We start from the raw sequence: 27,136 nt of genomic DNA on the forward strand, positions 1-27,136 counted from the left end.
CCTCGTCACTCCCTCTCTGCACATCTCGGGGATGCTTCAGTGCGCTTATATACTGTAGTGTGACGTCACGATCTCGCGACACGAGACTTGGAACGTCTGGATTGGGTGTCCGGAAGGCGTCAAGGAGCCGAGACCTTAACGACCACTGCAAGACTTTAGGAGCAGCGATCGGGGACTACGAGCCGTGTAAAGAGAAGCGGGACTGCTGGGCGGTATGCTAGTGACCGCTAATACCCGAGTGCTAATGTTGTCCCTTAGTGGATCCCTGTGCAAATATTGACAACCATAATACACGTCTGACGGTGGAACGCACAGAATATTGTGTATTACATAGCTCAATACTTGCTCTCACACACCCCCCGCCTTTTAAACACAAGGCCTTCGAAAATTTAGGGGGTTGTTTGCCTTACATAATGTTATTTAAGAAGGTGCAATCTGAATACCCCCTCCTTGTGTTTGGGCAGAATATGTTATGTCGTGCAGTGTAGATCTGAAGTTACCTCAGCCTTCAAATTACATTGGCTTGCTACTTTCCAAGGGGTTGGGCTCCTTTAAATTGACTTTTACCATGACATTCTAAAACAATTTGCATTGGGTTTCCATTCTTATTGCTGTTCTTGAGTTATTAAGCTTTCAATTCAGCAGTTTTCCAGTTTGCAATGTCAGTAATATGGTTGCTAGGGCCAAGATTACCCTAGCAACCATGCATTGGTTTAACTAAGAGACTGGAATATGAATAGGAGAGGCCTGAATAAAAAGATAAGTGCTAAAAAGTAGGGATGCACTGAATCCAGGATTCGGTTAAGGATTCGGCCCTTTTCATCAGAATTCGGATTCACCCGAATACTTGTGCCCAGCTGAAGCGAATCCTAATTTGCATATGTAAATTAAGGGGGGCGTGGGAAATCGCTTGACTTTTTTTCACAAAACAAGGAAATAAAAAATGTTTTCCCATTCCCACCCCTAATTTGCACATGCAAATTAGGGTTCGGTATTCGGCCGAATCTTTTGCGAAGGATTCAGGGGTTCGGCCGAATCCAAAATAGTACATTCGGTGCATCCCTAATAAAAAGTAGCAATAACAATACATTAGTAGCCTTACAGTGTTTTTAGGTGGGGTCAGTGACCCCATTTGAAAGCTGGAAAGCGTCAAAAGAAGAAGAAGGCAAATAACTACAAAGAAACGAAGAGCATTCGAAAAGTTGCTTAGAATAAGCTATTATATAAAATACAATACGCCTTTCAGTATATATTTTAACAAAAAAAAAAAACTGTGCCAGTCTGGGATCTGTTATCCCAATTGCTTGGGAGCTGGGAGTGTCCAGATAGAGAGTCTGTGACTATTTAAGACATTTACACTAAACAACAGTGTTTTTCCTTTTGCACAGATTTGGCTTATGCGTCGAGTACAAGATGCTCCCCTGTTACTAAAGGGAAAAAGCAAATCTGTCAAAAATGTAACAATAAAATTATTTAACTAGAATACAGTGGGATATGTTATTGTTGCATTCTAGACTACAATCACAGGCTTTTAGATATTATTATACCCCTACTTTATACTTGCAATGGATTTGCATACGTTTCTGCAGGTTGGCTCTGTTTGTCTGTGACTTGTATTACTGTGTGATATGGGTATCCTGTCATTGTATTTTATATTTATGTCCTAAGAGGACCCTAGTGCCAACTGCAGTGTGGGGAAATACTTGCATTGCACAAATCACCAGCTGTATAGTAAGTTTGATACTAGGCTGTTCCAAACATAGGACCAAGAAGGAAAGCATTGGCATAGCCCAAATAGCATTCTTAAAGTGGATATTACCCCCCCCAAAAATGTGTAAAGTTATTTAGAGTACTTTTGCCATTTACATTTTCTATTTTAATTGACTTCTGAGATAGCATAGTTTTATACTGCTAAGCAGGCTTCTGCTCAACAGATTGTTGAAAGCCCAAAGTGTCAGTGACTTTCTATGTACTGTCTGTGCAATTCCTACATTCTGTTAATCCCTGGGCCTTTCAGTTGAGCTAAAAGCCCCGATATTCGTAATCTTAAAATGCAAATAAGTTAGAAACAACTAAACATAGAAAATGACTAAATTGTAAAAGTGCTCAGAAAAGCACCCTGAATACGTTTGCATCAATTATTTTTGGGGGCTTTGGATCCCCTTTAAAGGGCCATTAAAAAGTTGACATTTCTTGGAAAACTTGTGCTCAGTACAGGATATTGCTTGCTGCATGCTCATAGTATATTATTGTTATCCCTCTCCGAAGGCCATTAGCAAACACACAGAATTGCCTCTTCTATTGAGAGTGCAATTTACAACCATGTTTAGCTGAGCACTTCCCAAGTTATATACCAAGTCAAGTATTATACTACTAGGAGTCGGCTGTGTAAGCAAATAAAAAGACACTTCATGTGGCACACCTACTTCTTGTGTCTATTGAACAGATACTGACACCAGAAAATAACCTTTTTTTAAATCCATCATAACATTATCTTTGAATGCTATTTATAATTTTGCCATAAAAGTATTTGCCTGATGCTTTTACATTACCTTCCTTACCCCCATGTTCCTCTATGAGGGGGCTGCCATATTTGTGCAGCAGTAGTAGGTTAGCATTAGAAACAATTAACTGACAGACTGAGATGGGACAGTCTAGTTGGCAAAACAGTCAGGTTTATGAATTTAAAAGTAATAATTACTTACAAAAGCAGAACTATAGGCAACGATCAACGTGACCTATATGTAACTTTTAATGCAGATTAATATTTTGTAAATAAAATGTTTAGTGGGAGTATCACTTTAACACTTCACACTTCATTTTTAATACAATTGCATATATTTGTCTTGCATTATTGTATAGTTCCCCATCTGTCTATTGATGTATTGTTTGTGTACAGTTAAAGGGGAACTAAAGTCTAAAATAAAATAATGCTATAAATGCTGTATTTTGTATACTAAACATAATAATGAACTTACTTCAGCAGAAGCCTAATTAAACAAATGATTTATGCTTTCAAAGTTGGCCGCACGGGGTTGTCATCTTGTAACTTGGTTAAACAAGACTACGCACATGCTCAGTGTGGCTTCAGTTGGGAGGACAAGCTTAGGGATCATCATAAATGAACAAAACAAGTCAAATAATATCTGCCATAGAAGCCTATACAGCAAGACTGATTAATAATCAGAATATGCAGACTGCAGTGCGTCTGCGGATACAAATCTCTACATAATCGTCGGCTGTTTTATAGGGAAACAAACAAAACTACTTGAGGTCAGGGAAGTAAGGTGGGGGGGGGATCCCACCTGCTGTTTGAAAGTATGATTGTTTCCCTGCAGAGCAGTTAGGGACCGTCCTATTTGCAGCTGTCAGAGCAAGTACAACAAAGGGGGAATTTCACTGCATACAGTCAGGTTTATTATAAAAACGGTACATATTTTTTTTATCGAAGTATATTGGAGATAGATTTATTTTTCATTAAAGAAAGTAAAAATTGGATTTTATTTTTTTGCCTTTACATCCCCTTTAAAAAATACCTTTTTCCCTAAGGCTTACTGTACCATTTCAGACACTTAGTTGCCTTGTGAATGTAAAGCATGAGTTATTTGTCTTTTACAAAGTTTTCTGTTTCCAGTAATGTTTGGCTTTTCGTACCCGCATTGGTTGTAGAATGGCCCCTTTTCTAGCCAACTATACCAGAACTCTGACCATGAATGTTTGTGAATTGTAACACAACAGGAGAGTAATGTGTAGTAATAAAATAGGACTTGCCAGCCTGAGTCAGTAGCACCTTCAAAGAAGCTATGGGACAAAAAAAGTAACAATTAGTAACTATTCAGTCAACTTTTGAATGGATCCTGACATGGGCATACTGACTGTAGAGTGGAGCACTTTTGTAATGAGTTCTACTATGCTTACATCCTTACTAATGGTGTTCAGATAACTTTGGCAGTCTGATAAAAAATAATATAAACTAGGCATCATGTTGTAGGTTTTAATACGGACTTTCCTAATCTTGTAGACTTTGATTTAATTTATAATATTTCATTGGCATAGTCCTTTAGAGGATCTTTGTGCAGTATTTGTTTGTCAAAATGATGTTATCAGTTTGTACTTTACACGGTTACAGTCACATATAACATTAGCTTGATTTATGCCTGATTTCCATTTGTTTTAGTGATGGGTCAGGAAGCATGCAAAGCAGCCTGGCCTAAGTCAGCTGGAGGCTCTCAGACCATCACTGGGCGGAGGTATGGAAGAAGGCATGCATATGTGAACTTTCGGCCTTCTTTAAAGAGCCCACAAAGAGCATCAAGTCAGCAAATCAGAGAATACGAAGGACTGGAACTTGATGATGTGCAGAAAGAAAAAGATTTAAGTGTGTGCTATGTTATTAATTATTGCTTTGACAAAATAGCAATGTTAGAAAATTCTAGCATACATGAGAAAATACTTTAATAAAATCTTGCATAACGATTTGCAATAGATCGCTCCCAACTTTTGAGGGACAAAGATTAGATTAGGGAAGCAGCACAAAACAATTTCCCCGTCCACATTTTAAGATTTACCTGCCCCTAAGGTATTGAGAAAAAAATGCTCAAAAAGCAAGATAATGACAGGAACAGACCTTTGTTGTTTCATTTTGCAGCCTTTTTGCCTCCAAAATGGTCTGCCAACTTTGGCCCATCGAATGCACCCTTCATGGGATTTTCCAGTCTGCCCAATTAATACTTAAATAAGCCACAACCCGATTGCAGTTAGGGAGGGCCCATCCATGTGCCAGTAGGTTTCTAAGTTGATAGCAAAATTCATCCTGTGTATAGATATTGTAACTTATTTTTCTAAAACCAGATTAGGCCTTAGATCTAGTTAAACAAACATCATCACTTTTTCTTCTTGTACAGGTTTTCCTAAAACTAAGTAAAAATATAGCAACTAGCAGTTAGGCAGGTTAAATAGGGTGAAAAGGTTGAACTTGATGGGGTGTGTCTTTTATCAAACTAACGTACTATGCATGTAGATATTTCCACTGTATAGAAGGTGCAAATGATTGTAAACTACTAATTCCAATTTTATTGTGACTTGCAGCAAACTGGACTTGAATTGCTTTTATGATGCAGTAACTCCTGGGATTTTAAGTGAGAATTCAGTTGTCATTGGGTTCTGGGAACTATAGTCTACCACAGGGATCCTTAAACTTTTTTATATACCTGTGAGCCACATTCAAATGTAATAAAACGTTGGGGAGCAATACAAGCATGCCAAAATATGGCTCACAATTGGTAGCCCCCATGTGCAATGACAGCCTACAAGCGGCTCTGTTTGGCATTTGACCTGGTTTTAATGGAACCAAAACTTCCCTCCAAGCATGAAATTGAAAAATAAGCTCCTGCTTTGAGGCTACTGGGCACAACAGCCAAAGGGTTGGGGAGCAACATGTTGCTCGTGAGCCAATGGTTGGGGATCACTGGTCAGGCAAAAGGAGGAGAGCTATGGTTTATAGAGGATTTGAATATTAAAATTTTTCCATGCTTTTCTGTTTAGTTTTTACTTACAAAATTACATTTTCCTAAAATTTAAGTTTAAACTTTGCTGTTTCTCTATATAGTGTTTCTGTCTGGCAGTTCCAGACATTCAGTGTTGAAACTGTTAGTTAGCTACATTACCTGATACATTTTAGCTACAACAACAGCGGATACATCAGTGGAACTATCGCATTAGTGATTCTGGTTGGCTTTAAAGAAATTCTAATAAAATGAGAACAGTTTACAGAGTCAGTAATCTCCCCTCCTAACTGCTAAAGGGAGACGCGAGTAGGTGAAAAATTACAATTTTAAACTTCAGTATCCAAAAACAGGCAAAAATAAAAATCGAATGAAAAAATTTGTTCTTTCTGGGGAACATAAATAGAAAACTGAAAATTATTGAAAGTTTTGAAGGTTTAAATAAATGTGTTCATATTCATTCCAATAGTTGTAATAATAATGCTGTAATCAGAAAAAATACAGCTCTAAATATAGTTTGTTTGTTTTGTGGTATTTATTTTTTACAATTGATGATATACCCCCAGCTTAGATTGACAAAGATATAAGGAAGTCTAACCAGCAGTCCTCGAGCTATTGCTTTAAAACTCCCAACATTATTTCACAGCCAGTAATACAATTGTAATAAAGTATAAATTATATGTAATACTGTACTTCAGCTAAACATTTCAAGGATGAAAGACAAGGCATTTACAATGAAACTGTAATTCTCTAGCTGCAGAACATCTCCCAGAAGTCTCTATTATTATCTACTATTGTCAGACATATTCTGAAGTGGTTGTTCATAAATTGCTTAAATCTGACTTTTCTTCCTGTGGCAACATTCACAATCGAATTACTTCTCAAGGCTTTATGGCTGTATAAATGTAGTCCTTTTGATCTCAAGTTGTGGAATTCCTCACCGTGTTCTATTATAGGATATAGCAATGGATACATTTTCCAATATGCATTGAGACTAATGTCTGTTTAATCATTAAAGGGGAACAAACCAAATTTTGATAAAGAGGCCCACATAATACAGAAAACCCTAATATACCCATCACCGTTACCTGTTTCTTCAAAAAGTATAAATAAATGCCATTTTCTATGCTGAAATCCAGCTGTTTAACAATTCTTCTCTTTCTGCATCATTTGAAATCCTGTCAGGGAAGGAGGGACTAAAACACTGATATTACAAATTGTAACAACTACTCCACAGTTTACAGACAGCATGCAGGAACAACATAACCCACAATGCATTGCACTGTGATGTTCCTTTCCTTATTGAAATCACATGTGCAGGGAATTGTGGGGTTTGGAGGATGCAGCCTAAGGGCAGATGGCTGTTGATACAAAGTAACAGTAGTCAGCCAGCTCAGCAAAGTTGTTAGAGAGATCAGCAGGAGAGCAGGGGGCTAGGCTTAGGGAACTGTTCCAAACCATTAAAAATTATGAAAAGTCTGCATATTTTAGAATTGATATATATTGCAAAGTTGCTTGAAATAGTTTTTACTTTTCAAAAAGCTTGTTATATGTGGAGTTCCCTTTTAAAATGTTTTAATAAACTGCATTGCTTCCCCAGGTTGATTTTTTTTTTTTTTAGATATTTTCATGTCACCAGCCTTTTATTTTTATTTTATTGACAAATATCGGGTGGTCATTTTATTAAATTAATTTACACCAAGTCTGAGAGAACCTTGAGCAAGTCTCCATATTTTCTTGAGCACTATTATGCTGAAGAAAATGCACTAATGAAAAATACCTTAGAATGAAAAAGGCGAGAAATATTTTATGTTCCAATGGACATGGTGCATTTGAGTCATGATGTAAATATTTCATTGACTGTACAGGATGCTAATGGCCATACAATGTAAGGACTAGTTGCAGTGTTTTGAGGCTGGGGTCCTTATAGTTAGAAACTATCATTATAAACCCCAGTTTGACATGAAATGTACCATGCTATTATTAGAACTTTTATGCACTGTTGAAAATGGGCCTATTTCTTTTCCTTTTCTAGTTTCCATGGAAAGCTGTGATTCACCTCTCAACAACATTAGTAATATTTTTACGTCTGACTTGCAGCAAGACAACAATAAATTAAAAGCAATGACTGATGTTACATCTTTAATTACAGAAGTAGAGGAACATGGGTGTAGCCAGTCAGTATGTAATAGCAATTTCTGTAAAAAAAATAAGACACTAACTAGGCATGTACCTCACAAGTATCAAAATGGTATTTCCTTTTTAAATATTGACTCTTTTGAGCCAGACAGTAGTGAAGAAGAGGAAAGCTGTCACATTACAGAGGATTTTAATTTGGATGATGAGACCGGCAAAATTGAAAAATCGTTAGAAAACACATTCTCTGATCTTTATGAAGTGGGGACATTTTGTGAAATGGAGTCGGAGTTCCGAAGTAAAAATCCCAGTTGTGCGAAAGACAGATTATCAGAGATGTGGCCTGTATCTTTATGCAAGAGTTCCAAAATTGATTTCGGGACCACCCATGGCAAATGGAATGTGTCAATGAAATCTGTTTCAGAGGATGAGGCCACAGGAGTAGCATCGCTGGGTATTTCTGAATTGCAGCCGAGGAAAAATAGGACTGATATAACATCAAAATATTCTGAAACTGCTTCTAGTAGCTCTACAGCAGCGCAAGATAGTTTAGCTGAACCAGTTGTTAGGCCAAAAGTTAGAAAGCAATGTACAAGTTATTGCAGTAAAAATTCTATCCTACCGGAGGAAGGAATGGACAGCTCAATAGTCCGAAAGAGCAACCGAGGAACACGAGTCAAAGTAGAAAGTTCCTGCAAAGATGAAAGGAGTTGTCCTGATATGGGATCTGATAACAGTCATGATGATGGGTCAAAGATAAAAATCAAGAGTATTTGCAAGGAGCAAGAATATACCGACTGCCATGTTGACAAACCTGCAGTGGATGATACATTTTGGGATGACTTTGAAATCTATGACATGAAATTGTCTGGCTCCGTTAAGGAAGATGAAAGGTAGGATTTCTGTAACATAGATGTATGATGTGTAATTACATGTTAACTGATTCTGATGCAGAGACAACACTTAACATCGTGCTGCATGTGCAACACCTTAGGATGCCTGAAAGCAACTGCTGCTATGCAAAGAAAAAAAGGTTAAATTTGATCCAGCCCTTTTATCCTCTGTGACCAGTTATGGTTTGTTTAACATGTGAATAGCCATGAATGCTTTCTTGTACAGGTATGGGACCTGTTATCCAGAACGCTCAGGGCCTGTGGCTTTCTGGATAATGGATCCGTCTGTAATTTGGATCATCATACCTTTTGTCAACTAGAACATTATTTAAACATTTAATAAACCCAGTAGGCTGGTTTTGCTTCCAATAAGGATTAATTATATCTTAGTTGGGATCAAGTGCAAGGGTACTGTTTTATTATTAGAGCGAAAAAGTAAAGCATTTTAAAAAAATTTGGATAAAATGGAGTCTATGGGAGACGTCTATTCCATAATTTGGAGCTTTATGGATAACGAGTTTCTGGATAATGGATCCCATACCTGTAGCTGTTTTACATTCTACCCTTGCAACAGAAACCACGCTTTTAGTTGAAGTGGTTGTGCTCACTGCGTAGATCTTTGCCATAGGCAACTGAATAAGAAAATACATTGAGGGGTCATTTATCACAACTGGCAAATTTTCCCATGGGCAGTAACCCATGGCAACCAATGAAATTGCTGTAGTCATTGTTTTACTTGCAGCTGGCTTTAAAAAGCTAATCACTGATAGGGGCAGAGTTGAGTGAGGCTGTTGCAGCAACAGTTTCTGCTTCTGACACACCAAAGTGATATAATGCACATAAATTGCTGTTTCTGCTTCAGAATGATGTGGCACTCGTTTTGCTTTCATGTGGATTATTTTGTGTCTTTAACTGGGGACCACACAGAGGGTAGTGTGAAAGTTTGGATTTATAACCCATTTACTTTTGAACTAGATGTTCTGCTTTGCTCCAGAAGGAAGCAATAAATGGTCGTACTATAAGACAGTCCAATATTCAACTACAATTACTGGTGTAGAGGACTGTTTTGACCTCTTATTGTTTTCACAGTCTAAATCTGTTAAGGATAATGTTCCTTTAAATCTAAAATCAATACTTATTAGTAAACAAATGTGATTGCTATTTTTTAACTGCTAGCAAAATAATGAATGCTAATTTCACTTCATATCAAGGGGCCTATTTATTATACTTTGCAAAACAAATGGCAAATTTATCAGGGTATGTTTTATTTTATTCCATTCACACCCTAAATTTGCTGCCTTTATTTTACACAGCTTTAGACCTTTTCAAGTAAGTTCCGGTGGAAGTTGCTGAAAGAAAAAATCTGTTTAAAGGAGAAGGAAAGGTTAAAACTAAGTAAGCCTTATCAGAAAGGTCCATCTAAATAAACCAGTAAACCTCCAAAGTAGTGCTGCTCTGAGTCCCCTGTCAAAAGAAACACTGCATTTCTTTCCTTCTATTGTGTACACATGGGCTTCTGTATCAGATTTCCTGCCTTCAGCTTAAACCTCATTGCCCTGGGCAAGAGCATGCTCAGTTTGCTCCTCTTCCCCCGCCCCCTCCCTTCTCTGCTGTAATCTGAGCCCAGAGCAGGGAGAGACTCAGGCAGGAAGTGATTTCACACCATGTTAATACTGCAGCTCCTATCCTAAACAAACAGAGAGTTTCTAGAGCTTTTTACTCAGGTATGGTAAAACATTCTACAGAACAAATATAGCATTCTAGCTTGCACTGTTGCAGTAAAATGCCTCCGTAGCTTTCCTTCTCCTTTAAAAAATGTCACCATTTGTATGCTGTTTTTTACAGAGTGATGTGTATCAAAATATTCTGCCATTTTTTTAAAGCACGTAAGGAATCTGCCCCCAAGTGTCTAAATAAAATGAGTTTGGTTATGTTGTATATTCGGTCTGCTTTAATTGTTTTGGTTTGTTCGACCTATTCCAGCTCCGATTGCAGTGATGGAGAATGGTCTACATGCTTGCCTTCATACTTTTCTTCGGACAAAGAGCATTCTTCAAGTGATGAAAGCTGGGAAACACTGCCTGGGAAAGATGAAGAACATGAGCACGAAGTTCAGAGTAACAGCAGTAGCCTGGAAGAAGAAAATTCTGACTTTTGTTTTCAAATGGAGTAAGTATTCTTAAAATAGTTTTATATGAATATTTATGAAATGTAAATTTTGAATATGGATAATGCTTTTGCCATAGAGAAATGTTAGCGTCCTCCTGTAGCAACCTATAGTGTTATAATTACTAGACACAACCAGGATACTGCTCTGAAACATATTCACCTTTTATAAACTGTTAAAGTTGATTTATTTGTTCGTAAACTGGTGTGGATAGACTGTACCATGTCCATAAATTGGGATGGTATTGAACAATCCCATTATAACTCTAGGATGTTGTTTTCTGCTCAGCTTGAGGTGTGTTTGTCGGTTTTGCCTTCTCCTTTTTGAAGCTTTCCAGCTTTTAATTGGGGGTCACTGACCCCATCTAAATAACAAATACCCTGTAAGGCTACAAATGTATTGTTATTGCTACTTTGTATTAGTATTCTTTCTATTCAGGCCTCTACTATTCATATTCCAGTCTTTTATTCAAATCAATGCATGGTTGCTAGGATAATTTGGACCCTAGCAACCAGATAGTTGAAATTGCAAACTGAAATGCTAAAAAGTGAAATAACTAAAAACCACAAATAATAAAAAGGTGACAACTCAAAGGTGAACAACCCATTTAAAACAATATAATAATGAAGTATTTGATAAGGATGCACTGAATCCAGGATTCGGTTTAATATCAATATTTCACCAGGATTCAGCCTTTTCAGCAGGATTCAGCCCATTCAATCCTTGGAGTTTTTGTCACACAAACAAGGACGTTCTATTTCACATTCCTACCCCTAGGAGTATTTTCCATTATTTCAGCAGAATAGTTTATACTTCTTTAATTGATAATGGGGAATAGAATCCGTCTTAAATAGCCACAGTGTCAAAATATGGATATTGCTCTTTCCACAAGGCTTGTTAAACTTCGTCTTAATGTTCCTTAAAGGACCAGTAAAAAAAAATGTGTTTCCTTTTAACGAAAAAAAACCCACCAACACAGTTTAAACTTTTAATTCGCAAAGCTTTTATTAAGAAATTGCTTACTGATTCTCTGTATGCGCTCCTCTTCAGAAACGGCGACAGGGCGACGATCCATTTTCCTCCGATCCGATTTCTCCTCCCTGGCTATCTCCTATAGAAGGCAGGGAGGAGAAATCGATTGTCGCCCTGTCGCCATTTCTGAAGAGGAACGCATGCAGAGAATTGGTAAGTTATTTCTTAATAAAAGCTTTTCGAATTAAAAGTTTAAACTGTGTTGGTGGTTTTTTTTTCGTTAAAAGGAAACACATTTTAAAAAAAATAAAAAAATTTACTAATCCTTTAAACCAAAATAAATACAAAACAGCGATTTACTGAGCAGTAGCACGGCATCTATTGCTAGAAAAATGTCAGTAAAATGTTGTTACACACATTGCACCGTATATTATGATAATAGGGCCCAGTGAGTACAGGTATGAGACCTGTTATCTAGAATGCTTGGGACCTGGAGCTTTCCAGCTAACGTTATCTTTCTGTAATTTGGATCTTCACACTTTGTCTACTGGAAAATCATGTTAACTCAAATAGACTGCTTCTGCTTCCAATAAGGATGCATTCTATCTTCGTTTGGATCACGTATAAGGTACTGTTATATTATTATAGAAAAAAAGGAAATAATTTTTAAACATTCGGATTATTTAGATAAAATATAGTTTATGGGAGACTGCCTTTCTTTAATTCAGAGCTTTCTTGATGCATGTTTCCGGATAACCAATCCAATACCTGTACCATGATATTGCTATAAGAGGTCTCCATATCTAACTGATGGTATTAAGCACTGCAGATTGCAGGCTTCTTTCAAATTGTAGAGCATGATTTGTCTGACCATACAACCTGTTTCTAAGCATTTCATTTCCAATTCTTGTGATTGTTACACTTTGTAAAGTTCTTGTCCCAGTGCCGAAACTGTATTTCACCAGTGACTATTGCAGATTTGTAAGAGTAGTTTAAAATACATTTCAGTTAGTAAACTTTTTAAAGCATAATTCTTTGCAAATGTGCTTATAACCTTGGGCACAGTTTTTCTGGTTACAAAGTAGCATTTTTTTCATGGGCCAGACTAGCTCTGGGGATTTATCTGGTTAGGAATTCATACATGCCGGACTCTATTTACTGTTCCCATACTCAAAATAGTTCATAAATACATTACATTTTGTTTCTATAATAGGTACAAAAAATATCTAAATTGCAATATTAATAATTAAACAGCGAAGACATTACTTGAACCAACTTGTCATCATGCAACAAGAAAGAGGAGTCAATCTTAGCCCATGAAGCATACAATCTTATTTTTTATGAAAATGTTCCTCATTTTTTAAGTGACAATAAAGGGAAACTCTGGGACTTTTTTTTACAAACATGGGCAAAGTTGCATCAGTGCATTAACCCATAGCAACCAATCCGTGATTAGCCTTTTTTTTTTATCAGCCAGCTGCAGGTAGAACAATGAAAGTAAAAATGTTATTGGCTGATATCTGGTAACTGCCCAGGTGCAAATTTGCCCAGTATTCATAAATGAGTCCCAGTGAGTACAGTGACACTGACATATTATGTAATACATCTAAAATAGATAAATAATGCTCTACTACATAATAGAAATACTGAAACTACATTATAATTCATGAAGTATTACCCCCTTATGTAAAAGGTACAACATCTGCCCATTAGCAGTAAACTATAGCAATAACATGTTTGCTTTTAAACAGATGACTATAAAGTCTACATGCTGATTAGTTGCTATGGGTTACTGCTCCTGGGAGAGCTAGTGAAGCTAGTTACACAACCCAGTATGTCACATACACAGGAACATGAACAGGTATGGGACCTGTTATCCAGAATGGTCGGGACCCTGGGATAACTGATCTTTCCGTAATTTAGATCTCTATACCTTGTCTACTAAAAAATCATGTAAATATTAAATAAACCCAATAGGCTGGTCTTGTTTCAAATGAGGAATTATTATAATCTCAAGTACAAGGTACTGATACTGTTTTATTATTACAGTGAAAAAGGAAATACATTTTAAGATTTTAAGTTTTCCCTCATTTTACATTGTTGTTTTGTGGTCCCACCTATATATTATGCATAATACATTTCCCTGATTTTACATTTTCCTGGATTTTACACCATTTTTTTTCCGGTGCCCTGAAAAACTTAAAATGGGGGTTCTACTGTAATCTTTAAAAATGTGGACAGTTGACTAAAATGGAGTCTATGGAAGACGGCCTTTCTGTAATTCAGAGCTTTCTGGATAATGGGTTGCCAGATAATGGATCCCATACCTGTATGTGCATTTCTAATTTTTAATGTAAAAACACGAGTTAGTGCATTGGAATACACAAACGTGGTCACAGTGTGCTTGTCTCTTACCGTATATACTCGAGTATAAGCGATCCGAGTATAAGCCGAGGTACCTAATTTTACCTACGAAAACTGGGAAAACTTATTGACTCTAGTATAAGCCTAGACACAACTACAGCCCTGTCTCCCAGCAGCGCACATTCCGCCAAAGAGACTCCCCCAGCGATCAACCGGACTTCTTTGCAAAGTTGATGGTGTCAGAGAATTGTGCAGAGAGTGCTGTGTGATATTGCCATCACTGTTAATCTTTCGTATAACCAACAGATGGCGCTGTGTGATATTGTCATCACTGTTAATCCATTATACAACTAACAGAGGGCGCTGTGTGATATTGCCGTCACTGTTATTCTTTCATATAACCAACAGATGGTGCTGTGTGATATTGCAGTCACTGTTATTCTTTGATACAACCAACAGATGGCGCTGTGTGATATTGCAGTTACTGTTATTCTTTGATATAACCAACAGATGGCGCTGTGTGATATTGCAGTCACTGTTATTCTTTGATACAACCAACAGATGGCGCTGTGTGATATTGCAGTCACTGTTATTCTTTGATATAACCAACAGAGGGCGCACTGTTATTCTTTCATAAAAGCAACAGAGGGCATTGTGGGATATTGCAGTCTCTCCCCAAGTGTACTGTTGGTATAGGAATGATTAAAAGTGACTGCAATCTCAGCTACTGCCCGCTGACCCGAGTATAAGCCGAGGTAGACTTTTTCAGCACATTTTGGATGCTGAAAAACTCGGCTTATACTCGAGTATATACGGTATGTTCTTATACATTATACAATGTTTCAAAGCCCTTCATTATTCATTTCAACATGTATCAAACGCCAGGAACTTGGGCATTCTGCATTTAAAAAAAAAAATGTTTTATCCAGTGCAGCTGCTTTTAAAATACTTGATAAATGCTTCTGAGTATTGCTCAAGTTTATTTTTATTTATGCATTTATATGCCATGCATTAAAAAGGCATTTCAACACACATGGATCTCATGTCCATGTGTATGAGCCTAAAAGTTTTTTTTTATTAAAGTTGACTTTCGTGACCATTCTTTGATATTGAAACTATCCACTGCCCTTTTCAGGGAACAAATTTCTTTGGAAGATGGAGAAATACCTTGGTTGCAGTACCATGAGGATATTGAAAGTAGCACAGATGAAGAAAATGAAATTGGCAACCAGTTTGTGCACCCTGGATTTTTCATGTTAGATGGCAATAACAATTTGGAGGATGATTCAAGTTTAAGCGAAGACTTGGAGGTTGAATGGAGGTAAACGCAAAACTCCACTTTTTGTAGAAAATCTTTTTTTTATGCAAATTATCATTATTAAAGCACCAATCCAATTGTAGACAGAAAGTGGTCTGGAGAACTTAGGCTTTAATAGAGCTGTGCTACTATCTCTCTCTTATTTCCCCTACCTCGTTTTGCTAACAGTAATTTAACCCCTTCCTTGCGGTGTTGAAGTGATTGATTCTGAGAATTAAAGTTCCTCTGTTTTCCAGAGAAGATATGCATTGCCCAGCATGGGAAGCAGAATTCATCACTAGAATATGGCGAATGGGGTGTTGAATGACGCTGTCAGCCCTAAGGAGTGGAGAAATGGAGGCAAACAGTTATGGCATGCAGCATGGGTGGGACTGGGCCCTAAACTAAAACTGAATTTATGGGCTTAGCAGCAAAAAATCCAAAAGCATGCTCTAGATGCCTGACTGAATGCTTATCTTGCCCTGCAAAATATACTGCCCATTAATGCTGTACTCTTTCCTGTGTCCCATTTGTAATCACTGTGTTCAGTGATGTACTGTAGTGCAGCTGATTAGATTAATTCCCAGCTGTGTATATTCCTGACCCTAGATTCTATACCATCTATTCTGGATGCTTAACTTTCATTAATCAGCATTGCTACTCAGAACCACAATTTATTCAAATCAAACTGGAAACATCCTCCATCGACCAATTGTTTTGCAAAATGTATTATCATCAGCAACCACAATACTAAATATGAATGTTTAGATTATTTATGACTAAATTAAAGGGGTGAACCAAGGACACACCCCAAGGACACACTAGTAATATACTCCATACATATTTCCTTTTTTCAAGCCAGATTTCTCTTCTTTCAGTATGATAAGTATCCGATGTATCCTCTTCAGGCGTTCCTTTATTTGAGAGCTTTGTGGTGGTGTGATGGTCAGCAATTTTCTGACCAGTGCCAGCCCAAACTCATCTCATCTGAACCCATGCTCAACCTTGGACAGACTTTTTATTGATGTTTTAGACCCAAGCCCACCTTAGAGGCAGTCAGGAAACTGTTCATACATCATCAGAGGTGGAGTTGCTTTGCACTATAAAGCTTGATCGAGGAGATTAACATTGGAAAGTTTGATCATACGTTACCTACTGAGATCAATGGGCATCCACATGCATGCTTCAGTAGACCAGATGTATATATCAGGTGGGATGGGTTATTAGAATTTCCTAGATATTTTGATAATGTTAAATTCATATCCCTTTAATTATGTACTTATTTTTTATACATTTCTATCTGCTCATTGCATTGTACTGTGCTAGACCTGCAGTCATAGCTATTGCTCCTGATATGTGTGCATAAACCCAATTTCCCCTTTGTAGTTATCTGAGGAATTGTAATCAGAAAGTGAGAGGCTGTTATGATTCAGTTCACAACAGATATTGTGTTTGCAGATATAGCAGTAGCAATGAATTGACATTTGGAGATTTGAGGCATAAGATTTGATATAAGGAGTGGTTGCAATGGTGCAGAAATAAATACAGTGATGTTCTGTAAGGTTTTAACTGGTCTTTGTTTAAGGGCCAGTAACACCAAAGAATAAAACTGTTTTGTACACATTTAAGGGGCAGGGTTTGATCTGCACTCCACTCTATGGGTTATACGTTTCGGGGCATATTTATCAAGGGTCGAATTGAAAATTAGAATTTTTTAATGGCCAAAACTGTCAAATTCGACTTCGATTTTCGAGATTTATTATACTCTGGCCCTTTAAGAACTCAAATTCGACTATTCTCCACCTAAAACCTGCCGGATTGCAGGAGAGGTCCTGGGATCAATTCGGAGTTACTTGCAGCCTTCCTGACATTGCAGCCTTCCTTTCACATTCGAGAAAAAACTTGAATCTAGTTTTTTAAATTCAAATCAAATTCTAATTCATCTGAGTTTTAAAAATACAATTTTTTTAATACATTTTGATTGGTCGAATTTATGGGAGTTTAGGGGAGATTATAAAAACTCGCAAGAATTCGAGTTCTTATGTTCTTATGCTGATGTTGCTTCTAGAGACAGTTTGGAAACCTGCAATCAGTGTCCTAAATGAAGACGTGCAAGAGTGTGCTGGAGCCATAAATGGTCATATAGTGTCTCTTGGTGTAGTATATAAAATATGGCATTTTTAGCCCTATTCATTTTTAGGTTTTAGTTCTCCTTTAAATGTAATATAATAATTCTAACACTTTGTTTTAGCAATATACATACAGATTTTCACTAAAAAGTAATACTTAAATAAGTTTACTAGTTTTGCATTTTCATTTTAATTGTAGATTGCTTGATGATTTTGGTGATGGACTAGGAGTTGCACAAGCCATGTCCTATATGGATCCTCAGTTTCTTACATATATGGCTCTAGAGGAGCGTCTTGCCCAGGCTATGGAGGTATGTATTTTGTAAAATATTCACGGCACAATTCAGGTAGTAGGGGGGGGAAATGTTTTTGTTATTATTGAATGCTTTAGGTATATATGTTTTATCTACAAAATAACAATTATGATTTGGAATAGCTTTTTAAATGTCAGAAGAAGGGTGCTATTTTTTATGGACATCGGTGATAGGGAAACATATTTGGAGATTTTTATTTGTTTATTGGCAGACAGTGGGGATATCTGATTAGATAAGCTCATGTATTTGGTAGCTGCTTAAAGCATTCTAATTATCTACCTTTCTGTACATAAGATCAAATTATACGAATTATGCCATGATCATCCTACCTGAACATAGTTGAAAAAAAGAAATTCACACATTGTGTTGATGGATAAATACTGTATAATCTACAGTCTGGTCATTTCCCTATGGGACCAGACTGTAAATTATATCCTTATAAACGGCGCGTTCATGCGTCAGAACGCGCCGATTATAAGCTTAAAGAGACAGCACTCGCAGCTGCTGCCTTGCTTCCCACTGCTATAGCTTTCGGGGCTCCCCATCTAATCACTTCCCACAATGGATTTACCCGTTTTATGCGATGAAGGGCTTCTCTTTCCTTCATCGCATCTCTCACTCCTGTCACAAGTCTCCCTGCAGCTGCCTCCCTGGTGTCGCTTTCCTCACAGGATTCGGCTCCGTTTTCACTCCCCCTCCCGTCCAGTGTCTGAAGTCTCGCTCCGCCTCCCTTACACTGCCTAAATCTCGCTCTGCCTCCCTTACACTACAAAGTCTCGCTCTGCCTCCCGTCCACTCGCTCCCCCTCCTTCCCTGCATGACCGGTAAAAGAAAATGATGTGACACAGAGGGGGAGCGATTCTTTAGATAGTGGACGGGAGGGGGAGTGAAAATGTAGAGGAATCCTGTGAGGAAAAGAGCGAGACCAGGGAGGCAGCTGCAGGAGACGTGTGCCATTTAGAAAGCAAGAATAAAATACAGGTACCTAAAAGAGCTGCAGTTAAAGATAAAAATCAACTTGTAGAGACACTTCAAAAAAAGTAAAACTGAACCCAGAAACTATAGATTATAATAGATAATGTACCCCCCACTTAAAATTTATAAAGATATTAATAGTCACCTCGGAGTTATGTGACCTGTATAAAAGCACTCGGCCTGCGGCCTCGTGCTTTTATATGGTCACATAACTCCTCGGTAACATAATATCTTTATAAATTACAGTAGGGGGTACATTATCCACTATATAACCAACTTGATCCACACAAAAGTCTTTTAATTTCCCATATATAACCTCATAGTTAAAAGTGCATAATGCACCCAGATCCAGATCATTGTGCTTAGAGAAATGTTAATATTTAAAAAACAAATAGTTTTATGATTTTCAGCCACAGCTGATAAACGTATGGATTGGTTAATGGTCAAGTTTTGGGATGCAGTGTTCTTAATGTTGTCTAAGGGGCCGATTTATCAAAGGTCGAAGTGAAAATTCGAATTTAAAAATTTGATTTTCAAGCTACTTATAGTGTACTTCGACTATTGAATAGTCCACAATTCAACCAGTTCGACCAGTTGGCATCTAAAATCTGCCAAATTGCTGTTTTAGCCTATTGGGGACCTCCTAGAACCTATTTGGAATCATTTGGCGGACTTTGAAAAATCAAAGTTTTTTGGGGCAAATACTTAGATTCAAATTCAATCGAATGCGCTAAAACTTCAATTCAAATACAGCCTATTCACACAATGTTAAAAACTTAGATTTTTCTTAAAAATAAATTTCGATTGGTCTTTTTGTAATAGAATTTCGAAGTTATGGGAGTTAAAAAAAACTCCCATTACTTCGAAATTCAACCCTTGACAAATCTGCCCCTAAGTGTTCATTCGTAGTTTTTTTTTTTAACTTAGATTCTTCTTTAAACGATTTTGGTTCTTTTTCCTACACTGCTTAAGAGGTGGTTACGGAATAAATTAAGGACATTGACCGTGAGCAACTTGTTTGTATTAGAAATTAGCTGAAGAGTAAAGTGCAGGTAGTGATGATAAACAGGGCTAGAACTGGTATGACTGTGTCAGCACAGTAATTATAGCTGTTTTGTTTTTTTTTTTTGTTTTTTTAACCACTCTTAAATATACTGGATGTTTCAAATTCATATGCATGTTTCTACAAATGATGCAAGTTTTTTTTTTTTTAATTTAGGATATTTGCCACATGTTATCAGTATATGGTTAAATTTGGGGGCTGGTTAGGTAACAGGCAATAAACATATTTAATATATGCATGGCGATAGGGAAAATGCAATTGAAAAATTCAGTGGAGCTATATCTTAAGGATCGCTGAAAAGAGAAATAGAATGATTTTTAGAAATGTGTGCTAAGAATTCACTATGGGTGTTCAATGCAGGTTTAGGTGCAAGTTCACAGGAGATGCTAGCTTTAAAACTGGCATGGAGTTTGTCAGGAAATAGGAACAATTTTCAATTTCTAATATAGTTGGTTAGCTAATAATGTAATGTATAAAGGCTGAAGTGACTGGATGTCTAACATAATAACCAGAACACTGCTTTGCTGCTCTCTTGGTTTCCACTAACAGGTAGTAACCAATCGGAGACTTGAGGTGGGGGGGGACCTTGGTCATAACTGTTTACTTTTGAATCAGCCATATCCTCCTTCCCAGAAGCTCTTAAATCTGATTTGATTATTTTCCGTGCTTGTTTTCTGCATGCTAGGGATCAATTGCAAACCCACTGAACATTTATGTCTCATGTGGCCACTCTTAAAGTCATTGACTAACTCGGAGTTAGAGAGATGAAAAGCAGGAAGTAGTGTTCTATCATGTTAGACATCGAATCCACAGGTGGAGGGGGCAGAAGGGGCTTGCAGTCTGAGCTGGGGGAAGTGGAGGTGGCGGGATGGGGTTTGCAGGGCCCTGAATTGCCCCCCCCCCATCTGACTGAATATAAGGAAATGTATGAGATGCACTTGCAGCTTGACTTGGATAAGCAAACTATTCACAACTTTAATAACTATATATTAAAACAGAAATATAATATTATTTATTTATTTGTAACTTTTTGAATGTTTTTCTTTCTTTTTAATGCCTGAAATATCAGATCTGCCAGTTTCTTTTGAGTCCAGAGGGATTTTTTCGTACCTTATGGAAAGCAGATTTGCTTACATGTAGGGCTTGTTCTAGATCAGGGCTGTTAGCTGCAGGCCTTTAGGCCAGATTTTGCTATTTGAGTAATTTTTATGGTCTCCAGTCTCTTCAAGCACTCAATAGACTTCTTTGCATTATATTATTTTAATACAGTGTAGAAGGAGTGTGGAGAAGGCTGTAGAGCTCAATGGGGTGGAAGGAATCGAGGAGTAATATGCAAGCTAGACCTCCAGAATATTGAACTTTCATAAGTGTTTCTTTTCAGCCACATGTTTTCTATTGGTCTTTTAGACTGCTCTAGCACATTTGGAATCACTTGCTGTCGATGTGGAACAAGCTCACCCACCAGCTACTAAAGAAAGCATAGACTGTCTCCCACAAATCATTATTAATGAAGATCATAATAGTAAGTTTTGCCATAAAACTTTATTTTGTAATGTTTTTGAGGACTTTATGGTACATTTCTTCGATGTGTTTAATTCCTGTTTTCAAGTTAAACATTTTGATTTTAGTTCCAATACCATATTCAGGTCAATGGGGGGGAATTCACGAAAGTGGTGATACTGTGACAAAATAAAAGTGGAGATAAAAATGATAAAAAATGTCGGATTTGCCACCAAATTCACAAACCTTTATCGCCACTTATGTGAATTTGTTTTTTAAACTGACATTTTTCAGATTTTGTCTTTTGCAAGAAATTTAAACAACATTTTTTCTGAATTTGTCTTTAGCTCTAACTAAACCTGTCAGTCAGCCATCAAATTGAAATTTCCAAAGGAGGGAGTTTATTTTACCTAGGAAAATTACACATCTTTTTTTCAGGATAACCTGGACTTTCTAAATCTGCCTACATGTTTGTGTAATTCCACTTCTGTAACAAGATATAAGGGTCTAAATACATAAAATGCTAGTTTGCATAATATAGGGATTTGTATCAGAAATATGTTTTATTGTCTTAGGTCAAGTGTCTAATTGCTGCTAAAACTAAGAAAAAATGAATGGCTGTGAGACTTTACTTTTACTTAGATAACATATTCACTAATATTGACTCATTCATTAGGCCAGAACAAGTAAAATTATGCAAGTGTGAGTTTAAAACGTTTTACATATAAAATTGAATAAAACACTTTTTTTCGGTTTGTTAATGAGGCTTTTACACCTATAGGGTTAGACAGAAACTTGTGCCCTGACTATAAAATGTTGATCCCTATTAATATGCTAATAATTCCAAAATGGGGCACCTACAAGAGGGGTGAAATGAAGATTGGGTGAACCAAAACAGAACAATTTATTTTAGAATTGATCTGACACATGGTGAAGAGTTATACTGAACTTTACTCCATTTTTAAAATGTCAAGAGAAAATAACGTTTAAAGTGTCGTTTTTGCGCCATTTTTATGTTGCTTGAAAGACAAATTCATAAGTGTCTGTAAACTGTCTTTCTTTCACTAAAATATAAAAAGTGGCGATTGAGTCGGAATTTAGGTGGATTTTTGTTTGTGAATATGGAGAAAGTATTTTACACCAGTTTACCACCACTTTTACTCCAAAAATGGACTCTCTCCACTTTTGTGAATTCCCCCCAATGTATCTGTTGCAACCATGGTACACAGTAGGCTAGTTAAAGGGATACTGTCATGGGAAAAATTTTTTTTTCAAAATGAATCAGTTAATAGTGCTGCTCCAGCAGAATTCTGCACTGAATCCATTTCTCAAAAGAGCAAACAGATTTTATTATATTCAATGTTGAAATCTGACATGGGGCTAGACATATTGTCAATTTCCCAGGTGCCCCAAGTCATGTGACTTGTGCTCTGATAAACTTCAATCACTCTTTACTGCTGTACTACAAGTTGGAGTGATATCACCCCCTCCCTTCCCCCCCCCAGCAGCCAAACAAAAGAACAATGGGAAGGTAACCAGATAGCAGCTCCCTTACACAAGATAACAGCTGCCTGGTAGATCTAAGAACAACACTCAATAGTAAAAACCCATGTCCCACTGAGACACATTCAGTTACATTGAGAAGGAAAGACAGCAGCCTGACAGAAAGCATTTCTCTCCTTAAGTGCAGGCACAAGTCACATGACCAGGGGCAGCTGGGAAATTGACAAAATGTCTAGGCCCATGTCAGATTTCAAAATTGAATATAACAAAATCTGTTTGTTCTTTTGAGAAATGGATTTCAGTGCAGAATTCTGCTGAAGTAGCACTATTAACTGATGCGTTTTGAAAAAAACATGCCCTTTAACTTGCAGGCAAACATGCAAGATCGTTGGTGTATATCCCTTCATACCTCATACATCACACACTATTCATTTAATCAATTTCCAATCCGGTCCATTCTAAGCCCTAATAGGAAGAATAGGAAAGAATATCTTTGCATAAAGGGGGTTTGCGGGAATGTGTATATGTTTCAGCTTTATAAGGTACTTATTTAAATATGATGAGAATAAACACTTGGAAAACATAATAGATGATTTCATACGTGCAAGAACCTGATCTCTAGTTGTGGTAAGAGCTACACACCAGACTGCAGACCATGCAGCAGTAGAATATAACCTTTATTTCAAGCAAAATAGCCATTAGCTTTAAGTGCATATCAAAATTAGCATTTATGATGGTTTTTTAGTGTTCAGGAGGTTGATGGTGGTATGTATTTTGTTGCCATGCAAATGTATGAACACAGAAGTGCTATTCTTAAATAGACCTGAAATATCAGAGCTGTGAAGTCAGAAACAATTTTGGGTACGTATGTGGAGTTTGAGTTTCCAGAAATGTTCTGTGCCTTTTCTCCTCTTTTTTTAAGCTTGAATGGCTGCCCCCATGGCTACACAGCAGCTTATTTATATAAACTATAGTAGTGTTTCTGAAACAAACACACCAGTTTTACCAGTGCAGGGGTATATTTTATACACTTTCAATTTTTGATGTTACTTTTTCTTTAAAAACAGAGGAATCAGATGTTTAGGTAGTTTTAGGAGGAGTTGCAGTCAAAGTCTGAGTCTAAGGATTTATGTACCAGCTCCACAGCCCTGTAAATAATATAATTTGTCCCTTTTTTGGGTTAAGGTATCATGCTGCTGGTGTCCTTGTATTAGCTGAAACAAAAGTTCATATCCTTACCATGAAACCTTTATTATAACTGCAGTTACTATAATCCCTTCGCAAGCAAGTTGAGAAATGTTTTCTTGTTCCGAGTCCACTTGGGACCAAATATATCACGTCTCTTTCAAGTCGTAGGTCAAGAGCAGTGCTGTGCCATCTGCTGCAGTGAGTATATCAAAGATGAAATATTAACTGAACTACCATGTCACCACCTTTTCCATAAGCCTTGTGTTACACTTTGGCTACAAAAAGTAAGTATTATTTATATTCGCCATATGTTTCTCTATGTTGGTCCTTGTGAATTATTAGCCTGTCAAATGAAAGCTGATCCTGGAAGGGAAGTGTATTTTTCAGTATGACTATGTTTTGTCTAACTAGTTCATTTTATACAGTTGTCTGACCTCATTTATGAAAGCTGTGACAGTTTCCTGTAGCTACATTCTAAATACAGGTATGGGACCTGTTATCCAGAATGCTCAGGACCCGGGACTTTCCTTACTTTGGATCTTCATACCTTGTCTACTGGAAGATCATATAAACATTAAAGGAAAACTATACCCCCACAATGAATACCTTAGCAACAGATATTTATATAGTTTATATCATATTAAGTGGCATATTAAAGAATCTTATCAAACTGGTCTATATATTTAAGTAAATATCGCCCTTTTAGATCTCTTGCCTTGAGCCACCATTTTGTGATTGTCTGTGTGCTGCCTCAGAGATCACCTGACCAGAAATACTGCAGCTCTAACTGTAACAGGAAGAAGTGTGGAAGCAAAAGAACTCTGTCTGTTAATTGGCTCGTGACCTAACATTTATGGTTTGTTTGGTATGTTTGTGTGCACCGTGAATCGTACGATCTCAGGGGGCGGCCCTTATTTTTTAAAATGGCAATTTTCTATTTATGTTTACCCAGTGGCACATACTACTAGAAAAGTATATCATTATAAAAAAAAGTTTTATTTACCTGAAGCAGAGTTTTACATATGAGCTGTTTTATGCAATATCTTTTTATAGAGACCTACATTGTTTCGGGGGTATAGTTTTTCTTTAAATAAACCTGACGAGATGGTCCTGCTTCCAATAAGGATTAATTGTATCTTAGTTTGTACAAGGTTTAGTTTTATTATTACAGAGAAAAAGGAAATGGGTTTTAAACATTTGGATAAAATGGAGTCTATGGCAGATGGCTTTCTGGATAATGGGTTTCCGAATAACGGATCCCACACCTGTATTATCATTTTGGGAACAATATTTATCTGCTAACTGACCTATTTATCAGTTATAAGTTCAGCAGAGTTTTCTTTTGTAGTATTATATTTAATATAACAAGTTTACAAAATTCAGATTGCAAAACAAGTAGATAATATAAAAGGGCTTGACTTGGCCTGCTGGTCTGGTTCTTTAACAGAACTGTCCATAAAAAAAGATGTTTTACCAAGAAGCTGTTTTTTTCCCTAAATTTTTCCCGGGATAATAACGCTTAAAATGATTTTCCTTGACTATATTGCTGCAGGACTTCATTCACACAGCCAAAATAGAGTGTGTTTTAGTTATTGTGCTCATAAATCATCTTATCATTTTTGTTCTTCCCTTTGGGAACATTAACACTGGCAGCTGAAATAGTAGCCTTCTCCCTTGTTGCTAAAAAAAAATCCCAGTGGAACCGGATTGACATTTGGCTTGTAGGAAGGGATTGTGGTTTTTTTTTTAAAGGGGAAAATGAAAATTTAATCTAAGCTTCATCATACTGAAATAAGAAACTTTCTAAATACATTCAATTAAAGATTCTGTATAGTTTCTGAAATAATCAAGTTCATATACACTGTTCTTCTCTCAGCATTTGAGTCTCTTCATTCTGTCTTCATGCAGGAGTTGGGTGTTCATTAACAGTTAGATTCAATATATTTTATAGGGGGCTCCTTTTTCCTAGAATATGTATTGGAGCTCACTCCATTAAAATCACCATTGTGTCTCTCTACATGCAGGATTTGAGCAAAATGCAGTTATTTTGTTTGTGCTGGAGTCAGTTATTTGAGTGAGCTCTAATTTATCTGTTAGGAAAGGAAGCCCCCCCCCAAAAGATATATTGGATCTAACTGTTGATGAATATCTGACACCCAACTAATACTTTATGCTAAGTTATGTTGTAGGTTCTTATATACCCCTTAAACATGGATTAAATGTATATAAACTAAACTCTCATACGTATTTTTTTCCTAGTCTGGGACCTGTCCCGTTTGTCGTCATGTTCTTGCATCTTCACTTACTGACACTGCTGCAACATCTTTTCTTTCGGATCACGAGAGCCCCCCCTCAATCCACAGTGCAGCAGGAACCAGATAGATCCAACTACGAATAAATGCAATAAAGCTTGTTTTCCAAAAGTTGTACCATATAAAGTGTAGAAATGATTATACAGATGCACAGATATAGTATAATATATATATAAAATAGTTTAGAGAGTATCAAAGACTTTCTAAGCATTAGGTTTACTGCATAAGCTGAACATTTTAGAGTAATGCAGAATAATTATAATTACACCAGGTTTATGTTTACCTTTAGCCCTGTTCTTTGTTCAGCTTTACTGTTATTTTCTTTTTCTTTTGGCTGGTTCATTTTTTTGTAATGTGACACAATGCTGACATTTCTGCAACTGCAGTGCAGTTAGAGTTTTGAGGAAAAAGTGTACTGCTTTCTTTTCTTTAATACATTTTTCTCAATGGGTCAGAAGTTATATGAAAACAATGTTTCTGCAACCACCCGTAGTGAACACTTGTGCCCCTTAGTAACCATTCATGTTTGCATCAAATGTGATAAAGTTTTGTGATTATACCAATGGTATCAACCACACATTCCACTGGAAATAAAATGCACAATAACACATGGCCTGATGGGTGTTTTTAGTTTTTGCAATTTATTAATAATCTTACATGGAATGTACTTCTTTAAATTCACAACTTTTTTTTTATTGCAAAGCACTATTGTAACACCATGCATACAAGTCTCTTTCTGTCAATAATCCTGGAAACAGCTGGATAGTTCAACAAGCAGGCTGCACAATTCCCTGAAAAATACAAACAATCACAACACAT

General features: G+C 36.8%; 1 protein-coding gene across 2 annotated transcripts; it reads left to right on the forward strand.

Moving 5' to 3' along the window:
* On the forward strand, positions 1–26,925 carry pja2.S (praja ring finger 2, E3 ubiquitin protein ligase S homeolog). Of its 2 annotated transcripts, NM_001091126.1 has the most exon segments (9): positions 110–212; positions 4,178–4,378; positions 7,540–8,533; positions 10,517–10,702; positions 15,172–15,357; positions 17,662–17,773; positions 21,222–21,336; positions 24,168–24,289; positions 26,265–26,925. In NM_001091126.1, coding segments are annotated over 8 exon segments (2,037 nt in total). In that variant the 5' UTR covers positions 110–212; positions 4,178–4,179; the 3' UTR covers positions 26,388–26,925.
* The last annotated feature ends 211 nt before the right edge of the window (positions 26,926–27,136 follow it).

This window comes from Xenopus laevis, chromosome 1S, assembly GCF_017654675.1.
Source record: "Xenopus laevis strain J_2021 chromosome 1S, Xenopus_laevis_v10.1, whole genome shotgun sequence".
NCBI classification, from domain to species: domain Eukaryota; kingdom Metazoa; phylum Chordata; class Amphibia; order Anura; family Pipidae; genus Xenopus; species Xenopus laevis.